The 13,872-nt window shown below is 37.4% G+C and overlaps 1 protein-coding gene across 1 annotated transcript in view; it reads left to right on the top strand.

Annotated features, from left to right (window-relative positions):
* Nucleotides 1-13,872, top strand: part of LOC132702421 (neurogenic locus Notch protein) — a 96,962-nt gene that overhangs the window by 45,105 nt on the left and 37,985 nt on the right. Inside the window, exons 5-7 of the mRNA XM_060671014.1 lie at nt 6,615-6,754; nt 6,814-7,030; nt 13,067-13,222. Coding sequence (XP_060526997.1) covers nt 6,615-6,754; nt 6,814-7,030; nt 13,067-13,222 — 513 coding nt within the window. The remainder of the gene's footprint in view (nt 1-6,614; nt 6,755-6,813; nt 7,031-13,066; nt 13,223-13,872) is intronic.

The following is a 13,872-nucleotide window of genomic DNA, read 5'->3' as shown; positions in this document are numbered from 1 at the left end:
GGTGGCCGTATGGCCCGTGGCAAAGAATCTAGGTTGCGTCAACGAGATGGAACTACCCGAACGCTATCTATGGTGGCGAGCGGACGGCCAGTCCCAGAAAATCGAGGAAGAATAGATTAACCTTCGTCGTACCGCGGTGAAAAAGTTACGCAGAACACCATTGTACCCCACTCTAATTTGAACGCCACAATTCTTGTAGATATACACTGTAACGGCAAAATGAAATAGTCATTGTAAATAAAATATTTATTTAAAATAAACAATTCTCAAAAATGTTTAAAAGAAGTTGGAGGAACTCCTCTACTCATATTAATTCTTACATGCATGCATGTAAATTTTTTGCAGTCGCAACATTGTTGCCTGGACTTACGATCTTTCTTTCTATTAGACAAATAACGTCGTCTAAAAACGGGTCGTTCAGGTTCTTCGGTGCTTTTCCAATTCTGGAAACATTTCTTGCACATATGATTTGACACTGTTGGGAATTCTTGTTTTTTTTTCATCTTCTTTTGGCATTTTCCCTAATCAACGACTCAACTAAGTCCAAAAGAAATTTTCTTCTACTGTCTTTGCTTTTTGATTTTTCGTCTAGAAATTTTGCACTCCATAAAGTAAATGCATTTACTGCCGCCACGTCTAATAGCTGTCCAAAAATTGCCATCCGCCATCTGTTACTAATTCGACGAGCTGAATATTCTTTTACCATTTTATCGGTAGTGTCTACAGCACCTTTTGTTTTATTGTAATGAAGTATTATCTCAGGCTTGTACTTCATATTTTCTCCCTGAATCATCATCATCATCATCAAATAAGGACAGCCTTGTTCTTGCTAGGCAGATAGGACACAATTGCATGTTGTTTCCGAAAACATTGACGAAAAAATGGGTTTGTAAGGTTTTTTCAAGAGTTCTTGGGGAATATAAGATTTATTTTTTCGTAAGAAATTATCTGTGGTTGCTCATCTCTGTAATATGGCATTCGGGATTATAACACTTTTTGAAATTGTCCACAAACCTGTCCTCTTACCGGTGCAAGCTTATCAGTTTTCTTTCTGACTTCCCTTGTTTGGATCGTCAAAACGAAAAAAACTCGTCTACAATTGAAAACGTGAGCGAGACATAGTTGCAGGAATAACTGGTCTAGTGTAACCTCTCTTGGTATACCACAACATTACTACCGGTTCTTTTGAAGCTTGAAGGGCATCTAAGATCAAAATATGCGTTGTAGAGGTTGTGTGATTTGGGTGTTTTTCATTCCATGATTTCACAAATCAAAAATGTCTGACACCAGCTGATATTTACTGTATTGCGCATGACCGTGACTAATCAAAATGAGTATCTTGGCATACCATACGGGGTAAAAGTTAATAATATTTTTTTGTTGAATTTTTTGATGCACGTTATAACTAAAATATGCAAAAAAGGAATCTGTAAATACTAAATGACAATAAATAAAATTGCGGAACCCTTGTGTAAAGTTTTTAAAAAGATGTTATAAGAAAAATTGAGTTGTTGGGGTACATTTGTACCCCACACGATACGACGAAGGTTAAGAAAATCAATCAATGAAAAGCAAATGTGATCGATTACTGCAAGGACAGTCCCCAATAATTGGTGGACATAGCACGAAACATAACAAGCTGCATACGGACAGCACAACATTTAAGTATTGCTTCGTTAACCACTACAGGACTCAAATCCCTGCCAGAGAAGACTGGGAAAAAGGGGCCACCAATTAAGGCAGAAATATCCTGGTATGCTAATGGCGCAAAAACTCAAAAAGGAGTAGGAGCAGCAATATATGAACCCAGGACGAAAAGGAAAATCTCTATTCCAATGGGTAAGCTAGCAACAGTGTTCCAAGCAGAGATCACTGCACTAGAACACTGTGTAACAAATCAATTGCAATTTACACCGATAGTCAACCGGCTATAAAGGCCCTGCAATCTAATAAAATAACATCCAAGTTCGTTCTGAACTGCCATAAGGCATTAAACGAGATAGCAAGCCAGAACAAAGTTACTCTATCATGGGTACCGGGGCACGGAGGGCATAAAGGTAATGAAGGCGCAGACGACGTAGCCCGCGAAGGGTCGTCAATGCGCCTGATTGGACCAGAACCCTTTTGTGGGATGGCCAAACCCGTTGCAAAAACAGCCGTCAGGGATTGGATGGACCGAGAATCCCGACGATGGTGGAGGGACATGCCGGGGCAAAGACAGGCCTAAGGGGCACATCGGCCAATTTTACCGCGGACCTACTAAGCTACAATAGAAAAGCCGTAAGAATAATGGTAGGTCTGCTGACGGGCCACTGCAGGCTTAAGAGGCATCTAAGCCTGATGGAAGTGGAAGAAAACACAGAATGTAGATTCTGTCAGGAAGAGGAGGAAACAGCCGCACACGTACTGTGCCACTGCGAAGGCCTAGCGAGACTGCGTTTTCATCTGCTGGGCGATACCAAACCAGAGACAGAGAGCTATACGAGGGAGCCATTGTCGAAGTTGTAGAGTCTGGTTAGAGAGACGAACTTGGATAAAGCCGTATAGCTATGGAGAGAGTCACAATAGATCCTCTGGGTCGCAATGACGGACAGGCTGATTGCTAGCTCTCCCAACTGTTAATCTAATCTAATCTACTCTAATCTAATCCCACTTTCCCGGTCACCCGGTATATATGAAAATATTACTAGATTTGCGACGAATTGAAATAATAAACGCGGTCTAAATATCGGCGTCTTTCGACCTACATCGGCTGCGATCGACCACAACCAATTAATTTCCTAGTGGCCCGCTTATTAGAAACGCATAAAATTCGTCTTAATCGGTTTTCGATTCGGAGGGGCCGAAACGTCAACATAATATTGAAATATCGCGTTAATGCGTCGTTATCTGTGTCGCTCACGGTATTAATTTTCGAACGGACGAGCTTTTTTGCTTCATTATCTACGGGCGACGACGAAACGGTAGTCCGTACCCGGCGTCGTTTTATCTCCCGGATTAAATCCTTAATAGAAAATGGATTTTTAATGTCGCCGTCTAGTAAATATGACAAGTTTTTAAATGCCAACACCGCAGGTAATCGGAAAGCAACTCGCTCCCGTATACGCGACGACCGGAGTCTCCGGTCCGACCTTGGCCCCCGGAGTTTCGGAGCCCTCTATGATTTTCTTCCGATTGTTAACCCCGTCGTTCTCTTCTCAGCAACCGACGACTCGTTGCCGCGCAGGTATGCGAAATGGGCGTGCTCGGACGTACCATCTGATCGCGGGAACCACCTGGGGACAGCACGAGTTGCTGCGGCCGTGGGCCCCCCGAGCGCTAATAGGGAGTTCTCTCGTCGCCACGCAAACCCGTTGCAACTTTAACGGGGGCGTAGAGGTTTTTGTATAGTCGTCCCGGAGTTATGAGAGAGTAAAGGAAACGGCTCAATTTATAATTGGGCGTCCCTAGCTCCATACGAAAAAAAATATCCTAAATAAATATGACTAACCCACGTGGTTCGAAAATAAAGACTGCCGATCTGGTGAATGGTTATGGAGAAAAACATGTTTTTCCGGAAGAGAAAATTACCGAAAAAAAAAATTCAAAAATTAAAAATAAATATTTTAAATGTGGTCAAAATCTTGACTGGAACCTTCGACACTGTACTAACACACAATAACGCGTTTTACCACCAACCGAAACTCAATTTTACATACTCGACGCGCGTTTCGCCAACCAAGTTCGCATCTTCAGGAGAAGATAAAACTAAACTTAATAACAAATGCTCTCTATATATATACATACACATCGAGAAGTGGGAGAGGGGATTACGCACTGTTCACGCAACCAATCAGCGCATATAATGGGCTAAATGGGATTGGACCTCTGTCCTTGTTCAGTACCTTATTCCCTCTCTTAACAATTTCTAAGCTTTCGTAGGCATCTAATTTTCTACTACTATTTACATGTTTGACTAATTTTAAATTACTTATATCTACCTTATGATTATTGTTGAACATATGGTCGGATACACTTGATTTTTCTAATCTACCAAATTTTAAATGACCTAAGTGTTCCTTAAATGTAACATTAATTGATCTTTTGGTTTGCCCTACATATGACTCGTCACAATCGTTACAACATATTTCATAAATTCTCGACTTTTCAAGGGTATCTAGTTTATCCTTGGGATTACCCAATAGATTTTTTAATTTTGATCCGGACTGATAGACACTTCGAAGACCTGCGACCCTGAAGACTCTATCAAGTCCACTTGTATATTGGGGAGAGAAGGGAATTGAGACTATTTTTAAATTTTCCTTATCAGCTTGAAAAGTCGTTGATTTTTGAAGTTTGTTCTTAAATCTAAATTTCCTAATTAACTTATCTTCATAGCCATTGATTCTAGCCACCTTTTTTATAAGGCTTCTTTCCACCTCAAGTCTTTGTTGTTTTAAAGGAAATGTGACAAGTCTGTGGACTAGAAAATTAAAACTTGCCATTTTAGGTTGAAAAGCATGATTAGAATCATTGGTTATGTATCTTAAAATACTAGTGTCTTTCCTATAAATGTCAAAAACTAAATGATTTTCACTGTTTTTGATAACGAGAACGTCCAAAAAAGGCAACTGCATGTTACTGTCTATTTCATATGTGAATTTAATAGATGGGAAGTAATTATTCAAATTTGAAACAAAGTCATTTAAATCCATGCAAGTTGTATCAAAAACCGCGAAAACATCGTCGACGTATCTATACCATATCCTAGGAAAGTACTCGAAATTTTCTTTGGCATTCTGTTCAAAATGATGCATGAAACGTTCAGCCAGGAAATGAGATAAGCAATTTCCCATGGCCGTGCCATTTTGTTGTTCATAATAGTTGTTATTATATAGAAAAATATTTCGACTCATGCAAAGCTTTGTCAGAGTGGTTAGCTCTTCAATTATATCTTTACTGTAGTTATTATATTCGAGTAATTTCCTGAGGTATTCCAAAGTTTCTGGTATAGGAACGCTTGGAAATAATGAGGAAACATCAAAAGATACTAAAAGTTCATGTATTTGAAACGCAGTCCTTTAGTTACCATTACCGTTATTTTTCAGTTTTTTTAATTTACGGCGCATCCTGTACATTTTTGAAAGATTGTCAAAAACAAAAGTTTATGCAGCCAAATCTTCTACTTGTTTTCGTTCCAGAATTTTTTCTATTCCGTAAATAGTTTTCGAGAAATGATTTTTCCCTTAGACCCTTGCAGTCGCATTTTTTTTTTAAATACTTCCCGAATGCGAAAAAAACGAGGTAACCACTCACGGGCACCTTATCACGCTTTCTCTTTGGCATAATAATAATACTGCCCTCTTTTTTTTTTTCAAAAACTTCCACAGGCTACTGTAATACTTTTTACAAAACTTCTGGATTTCTCCTGCGTCGGTTTTTGGCTGAGCCGAACTTGCTGACGTTTCGCCAATCATCCTAATCATAATAATAATAATATTGAAAATCAACATCAACTAGCAGATAATGCTCATTTAGGAAGGCACAATCAACTTGTAAAAATCATTTTGTCCAAAGATACCCCTGCATTTACAAATATGAACCAAAATCAATTCTCGAAAATAGGTCACATCTGCTATACTGGGATCGTCCGGTATCAGCAGATATAAGGGTCGCTGACAACAGACCAGATATTCTCCTCATTAATAAACTGAAAAAAAAGAGGCAATCATTGATATTGGCATACCGTTGACCCGCAATTTGAAATCTAGTGAAGCTGAGAAAGTTCGAAAATATGAAGACCTGGCTATCCAGCTAGACCAAATCTGGCGTCTTAACGAAGTAAGCATATGTCCATTGGTTATGCCAATGGAGGAAATTGTTACAGAAAAAACCCTGGATAAACTAGACATGCAACATCTTTGAAGCATCAGAAGAAGGTATAATACCAAGCTCACCAATACCTGCAAAGCAGAGAAATCTAAGACCGATAATAATATTAATAATAATAACAATCTTTATTGTCTAACAGATTAACATCTATTTAGAAGACAACACCAAGAAGCAATAATCTCCAAATCATTCTGCAGAGACACACAATCAGCCACACTATCAATTAGTATACTGTTATGCAAAGATTACTTTATGAATGCGACAAGATCGTCACAAAATCCAAGCATATGGCTTCTCCTTTAAACCTTCATGAACATCCCTTTCAACTATTAATGGGAATCCGAACCATCTCCCTGAAAGCCTTAGAAACAAAAAAAATTGTATGAATGTTCTCTACTTATGGAAAACATGAAAATAATTTCAGAGCTTTTTCTAAGGGCGCTTTATTATGTCTATTTGAGGTATTATAAAGATATGGTAAATATATGAAATTAATAATTTTATGATACAAACTACATAGAGCCAACCAGTTTCTCTAATTTTCTTGTTCCGTGTATTGCTCGGAGTTTTGCATTTTTATTTATTGATACTATCTCAATAGTATCGTGACTCCTTCCATAGCGATCAGATGTTCAGCCTGACTCTTATCTAAACTAACAAAACCAAAAACTAGCGGCAAGGACGTCGACAAAGCAAACTGCGTATCTAGAGGCCCTGGCAATAAACTAGGATCATTGTTGCAGGTTTTAGGGGGCCCAACTGCGAAGAAAATATCGACGACTGTCCGGGACACCAGTGCCAAAACGGAGCGACCTGTATCGACGGCGTCAACTCTTACACGTGCCAATGTCCGTCCACCTACACCGGCCATTACTGCGAACAGGTGAGTAAACCGCTGGGGTTCGAATCTGTATGATCCCAACGTACCTATTCGCGGGGCAGGACGTCGACGAGTGTTCCCTGCGGCCGTCAGTATGCCAAAATGGCGCCACGTGCACCAACAGCGTCGGCGGTTTCTCCTGTATCTGCGTCAACGGCTGGACCGGACCCGACTGCTCCGTAAACATCGACGACTGCGCAGGAGCCGCCTGTTTCAACGGCGCCACCTGTATCGACAGGGTCGGTAGTTTTTACTGCCGATGTACCCCGGGAAAAACCGGTAAGTCTTACCGTTACCCGTTTGTGGGTTAGTTGACAATTTTACCGTTAATCTTAATTTCGTCGGCGGATAAAAACTTCAATCGCAAAAAAAAAAAATAATAGCCGAATTTGAATGGGGGCCCGTTGCGACTAATCGGACGGTATCTGCCTAATTTAAATTGCCATTTAACCGTCTTTGTAGTCGTCCGATTCGACGAGGAGGAAAAAATATCCCAATTTGGTTTTCGATGTGAAGTAAATCGAGCGTACCGGAAAACGCGTGAGAATTGTGATATCTTTGCTTTGGTGACCCGCTTATGGTTAGTGCAGCTGCTCGAACAGCAGACGGCTGCAGGAAATTGACGTTTAATGTCACTCTGGTGACTGGGTCATAGTCTAAAGGGTGTCGGCTAAGACAACGTGACATTTTTAGTTACCAAAGTCAGTGAACTCTGACAACTGAAAATTGGTAGTTACTGGGTACGATTATAGTAACCGTTACACCCTAAAAGAAGAGTTTTTGCGAGGAAACACTATAGAATCATACTTATTTGTACATTTTTAGGCCTTTGCATAAAACCAGGGGTAAAATGGGATGCTTAAAACTTCTACAAGGTGTTATTTTTTTGGATAATTCTATGGATTTGGCCGAAAAATTTTATAAATACCAATAACAAATTTTTTAATCTATAGAAAAATGGTTTTATATAAATAATTATAATTATTAAAATTTAGTTAAAGTTAGTCAAAAATAAATCGATTTGATGGTTAAAAGCCACAAAACATAATAAAAAGCAGAGGCGGAGCTAAGTGAGGGACATAAACACCGTCTTCGATGACTGATTCCCATATTGGTGACATTTAGGGACAATATAAAAGCAGATATAGAGTAAAATACGAGCCAGTTTCAGTCAAGCTCTGAAGAAGCCAATACGATTGGCGAAACGTTAGCAGAAGTTTTATAAGTATTACAATAGCCCGTGGAAGTTTTTTTTTGTAAAAAATTTACCTAATTTTATAAGTTCCTAAAAAAATTTATACATTTCATTTCTCATGTTTTCATATAACTGTAATTAGAAATTATTTACATATTGCACGTTATTGGGGACTTATTACATGATCTGATTTTATTTTTATAAAGAAATCAATACTCAGCTAGTTATTTTACAAATATTGTTACATAAATAAAAAATAAAAATTACGTTTTTTGAAATAATACTGAAAAATACGTAGTGCTTTGTTCTGACTAATATTTTTTGTTTAAACGTTAGAAGAAAATTCTTAAATACTTATTTAAAATTTCCAAGTAGAACACCATAAATTTTATTTTTTCCGAATATTTAAAGAAAATGTTGTAATAATAATGTTTGTTTTATTATTATTATTTTTTTACTATTTTGTTTATGTGAATCTTATTTTATATTGGGCGGTTGGGCCGTTGACAAATTAATAAATAAATAAAAAAATAAATGATTTCGGTAAGAGTTGTGTCTTGGGTGTGTTGGAAAACAGTATGCAATATGATATTAAATCAAAGTAACAAAAATCTTAGTGGGGTCGGAATTGTCCTATACATCAGTAATCTTAAGCCTCGCATAAGACACTGCGTAAGATGATGTGGTCATGGCAATACTTTGATAAAGGAAAGTACAAACACTGCAAACTGAGGTCACAGCCCCAATATAAATTTTTATAAATTCAGAAACGATTAACTTTGGAGCAACCTAAATTTGCATACAATACAAATAATACATAATAAGCTATTTGATTCATGTATGCAAACCTACAATGGACTGCTTGAAATGAAAATGAAAATTATATCAAATTTTATGTTTCAGACTAAGGTCTGAAAAAAACTGTCATGGAAGTGTCAGTAATTCTGGACAGTGGACTTTTGAATATGTGTTTAAAAAAATGGGAGTTGGGAATTTTTCAAAAACGCAAATGGTCAACGGTATAATTTGAACCAAACTCTACCTTGATCAATGGTGGCGACCGTCGTGGTGATTAAAGTAACTTGTCGCCACTATGGCGGGTCGTTACACACGCAGAATCCCGATCCTCGTTGAAGCAGAGAAGGGAGGGAAAATTAAAAATCGACTGACAACCTCAAAACTACATAAATAAATCGAATACCCGGATAATGTTATGGTACGGGTTATGCAAATAAGTAATTAAACGTACTTATAAACAAGCGCGGCGCATTTTTCACAGCAATTACCGGCGTGTATACCGGTCATATTTTTCAGACTTAACATGTCGGACCTGTTCTGTCTTGCTGCTTTCTCGGCGAGCAGCGACGACGATCTAGATCGATAGCGATTCGTTAATTAGCCTCAGAAAAAAAAACGCAGAGCAAAGCCCAAAATTGAGGCCGTACCCATAATTAATTAATACATTTATTAATTAATACTTATTCTACCTAAACGATGCCTGCAAGTCTGCAGCTAATATAATGTATATTTTATTTAATAAGTCGATAATCACGACTTGTCAATTTCGATACTCACTAAATTCTTTATCAGCAGTTACGGGCGACAAGATGCTATGCACATCGAAGTCTACAAAGTCACTACGCAGCTTTGTATTTTAAAGGCTTTTTGTCCTAGAGAAACGTAATTTTATTGTGCAAAGCGCCTTTCGCGTCTTGCCGAAATACAAAGCCGCGGCAAAATTTGGTGAATACAAAAAATTGTACGAATAATAGCGATTTCGACTATCTTCCACGAAAACTGCAATTTTCAGGATCTTTTAATTTTTTTTTACCAGCAATCGACACACCACCTAGATAATCCAAAAAATGTCCGAAGTAATAGCCTTGGATCTCCCACGTTTCCTGGTATATCAATTTTTCGAATAGAGTAAATGCTTTTCAAGAACATACTTGTGTTCTGAAACCGTGCAAAAGTGGTTGACGTCATCGCGTCTAGATTTTTTTCAAATATCTCGAGAAACGTGTGTGATACAGACGGGTAAAAAGTTACTAATATGACTTCGGCTGCAAATTGTTTTAACAATTTTTTCGTCGATTCAGCCAATAATTTGAAAAATATATTTTCACCTCATAAAAATACGAACTCGCTAGATGTAGGTCTTGTATTGAAGTCCATATTTATCTACAGAAGTTAGTAATATAATGTTGTCTGTCACTAAGAAATATTGTAGGACCGATTATAGAGCTAGAGCACTCCTATCCGTTTTTTCAAAAATCTTTCAAATTTTTTGGAAAGTCGAGACTTTTTTTCCGGCATACAATTTGGTTAGTTTATGTAAGCTGGTTAGAAGAAAGGCAGCAGACAGCATGGGTTTTGTTTGATCTACAAAGAGCATTTGTCTTGGTCGATGTTCATATTTTAGTGGACAAGCTTTGTTCATATGGTATTAAAGGTAACGCCTTAAGTTGGTTAAGGTCTTTTCATGGGGGTCGTAGGCAGTTGGTTAAATTGCGAGTTACCTTAGGTTTTGAATACGTCTCTCTGATTCCAGGTCAGTGAATTGTGGTGTACCTGTGGTGTGGTGTTTTCATCTTTTCCCCATACTTACTCTCCTCTTTTTGCGCCTGATGCGGTTTCTACCCTTTCTACAGCATCATCTGAGCAACTTAGCATTGCAACCAAAACAAGCAAATGAAACATTATGCAAAAATTAACAAGTTAATATTGAATGAAAGTAAAACTAAGATGATCGATTATTAGTACGCTTTAATGAAAGCACAATCCATCAGAAAAGAGTTGTAAAATTCCTCGGAGTTTATGTAGACTCGAGACTCTCCTGGTTCGAACAGGCGGACCACAATCTCAAAAAACTTTCTCTTTACTGCTTTGTCGTATGGAGGCTCCGCCATCAGGCTTCTTTCCCCTTGTTAAAAATGTACTATTTTTTGTATGTCTATTCCTGTCTCAACTACGCCTTGGTTTGTTGGGGAGGTTCGCCACGTGCGGAGCAAGTCTTTAGGATGCAGAAACGCATTTTACTCACTGTACTGTTTAAGCCCTGGAATTTTTCATGTCGGGACCTATGTCTACAACACTCTTTATTGACACTTCCTAGTATACTAACTAAATTGTACCACGTAAAAAGTAACTCTAATCTATGCTCTCAAGAAATTTATCATAAAAATACCTACACATCGACTGTCTCTTACAGCAAATAGTCCCTTTGTTTTGATTGTCGAATTTTTTAATAAATTGCCTATCGAACTGAAGGAGATAACTAGTCAAACAAGAAAATTCAAATGCACTCTTAAAGACAAATTGCTACGCCTGGCCTATTATAATATTAAGGATTTTCTTTCTTGTGATACCTTTTAATACGTATTCATTGTTTGGTATCCTTTATATGTTTGTTATTTATCTAACATTATTACTTATTTATATAATTTAATTTAATTAGTATTATATATTATTGTTATTATTATTATTAATTAATTAAATAATTATACTAATATAATTTTATATTTTTACATTCATATTATACTGACAATATGCAACACTTATCAAGACTTATGGAAATAAGGCTATCTTTATCTAAAACCGTAAATACAAAAATTGTAGGCCTCGATGCGGCCTTAATTACTGTACAGACCAAATAGCAATTTTTTTTCATATATACTCTGGAAAAAGGCAATTTTCAGGGTCTGTTTGATTTTGGTCCATAATTGAAAAACCCTATTATTAATCAAAAAAGTGCCCTAAAAAAAATCCCTATTATGTTAATACATTTTCGGAAAATATTTTTTTTCCAGAAGCCAAAATAACTCAGCTCAAACAAATGTTTCAAAATTTTTAAAAGAATACTTGGTGAAATTTAAATGCCCTCAATTTCTATTACATTTTTCAATATAGCACAGGATATCCCGAACACCCTGTACAATATGTGAAAACTTTAATACAAAAGTACTAAAACGTAGCTTTCTAGCAATGTCCAAAAAACAGCCGAAAATCGCAAAAAAAAGATGGTCGCCGGATTCCGATCGCGCTTATTTTTTATTGGCCTATGTGTCTAATGGACGGTTCAAAAGAAGCAAAATGTGAATGCCGTACGTCAAACTGTTCGAAAGTTGTGGCCATTTAATGCCGCGTCTACAGAGAAGCGGAGAACCGAGAACAGAGAAACGGACAGACAATAAAATCGAAACGATTTTTTTCGAGATATGAGTTTCGTTGCCAACCGTGTATATTTTCGAAAAATTCCGATTTCATCGATTTTTCTCAGGCAACAAGGTTCCTTCAAACTCCGTTCATTATCAGGTTCAGATTTGTAGACAAAAAAAAACTGAAAAACTTGCCAAGAACCAATCGAATAACCATCAATTATAAAAATTCAAAACACACAGGTTTCAGATAATCAGACAATATTCGTCTAATGTACACCTGATCCGAAAGGTTAGGTTTAATATCGGCTAGTAAGTATATTTTTGTTCGAGTGCTTAGGAAATTTAGTAACTTGATGGCGAGCAACGGATTTAGTTTTGGACGAAACATTATTATTATCCTTGTTTGTTAGAACAACAGAGTTAATTTCGTACCCAAATAGCGTTCTTACTTTATTATAGTTTTCGAAGAGTGTTATTTATTTAACATTAAAATTATAAGTAACATTTACCTGACCGAGCAACCTAATTAACTAAACTGCACTTGTCGTCGTTCCATTTTTTTTTGTTACGGGGACAGTATAAACAGCTTTTCCAAATTGTGGCGTATGTCTCCAGCTGACTTGTAAACCGTGTGCCAAATAAAACGACACACTATAAGATCTGGAAACCCATAGGAGATACGAAAAAAGTTTCTTGCAAAAGTTTCTTGGGCTCTCCTGAAGGTTTAAAATATTACGATTCTGTCGATACAGGGTGGCCCAAAAGTGTCCCATTCGACATAAACTTTGTTATTTTAAAAGGAAATCTTGTGATTTTGTTAATTAAATTCTCCAAAACGGCACCACCTATATGGGACACTCTGTATAAGCTGAGGCACATCATCAGCCGTCAATGGGGATTGATATTTAGAAAGACCATCCATATGCCAGTGTCCTCCAAGACGATCTTTTGTCTTCGCAGGTCTCCTCTGCCACTTGGACGACGCCTGCACGAGCAACCCCTGCCACGCGGACGCCATTTGCGACACGAGTCCGATCAACGGCTCGTACACTTGCAGCTGCGCCTCCGGCTACAAGGGCGTCGACTGCTCCGAAGATATAGACGAATGCGAACAAGGTAGGTGTCAAAATGATATCGCCACTGACTCGGTAGCTGCACGTTAGCGAATAATATTCGATCGACTTAAGCGATCTTTGTAATATTCAAGTTTTACTTCTTTGTTGCCTGCGTAAATATGTTGAAAGTCCTTTTTACAGTGCGATCTATAAAGGTCTACTGCCTATATCTTATTAACTATTAATAATAATAATAAACTGTATTTATTAAAAATCAAAATATTACAATAAAAGTTGTAATACAACGGTGGCGATATTCGCAAATTGCGCTCTTCCATGTAACCACAAGAACTAAGACAACAGCACCAACGCCACCATTATAAATATAAGAAATAGACGCACATCATAAATTCATACGCTTTTGCTAGATGGCTATTGGGTTGCCTAATAAACAATATTAACCGTTTTTTGAAGGACTTTATTGTGGAGAAGGTATTAAATATTTTAACTGGGTTTTCATGCGCAAAGTTTATCAAACAACGATGGAATATTCTGAAGTCGTTGGAGTCTCTCCTTATCGCGATTTAGTGTAGCTGGCCAATAGACGATACTGCAACAATTAAAGTGGGATGAAACTAACCTGAGAAAATGTTTATGAATATTCAATGGCCTGAACACCGATTAATATATAATAATAATAATATAATCCTA

This window comes from Cylas formicarius, unplaced genomic scaffold (genome assembly GCF_029955315.1).
Source record: "Cylas formicarius isolate icCylForm1 unplaced genomic scaffold, icCylForm1.1 PGA_scaffold_5__7_contigs__length_24384050, whole genome shotgun sequence".
Classification (NCBI taxonomy): Eukaryota; Metazoa; Arthropoda; class Insecta; order Coleoptera; family Brentidae; genus Cylas; species Cylas formicarius.
Note: the sequence above shows the minus strand (reverse complement) of the source record. Positions and strands in the feature narration are given on the sequence as shown.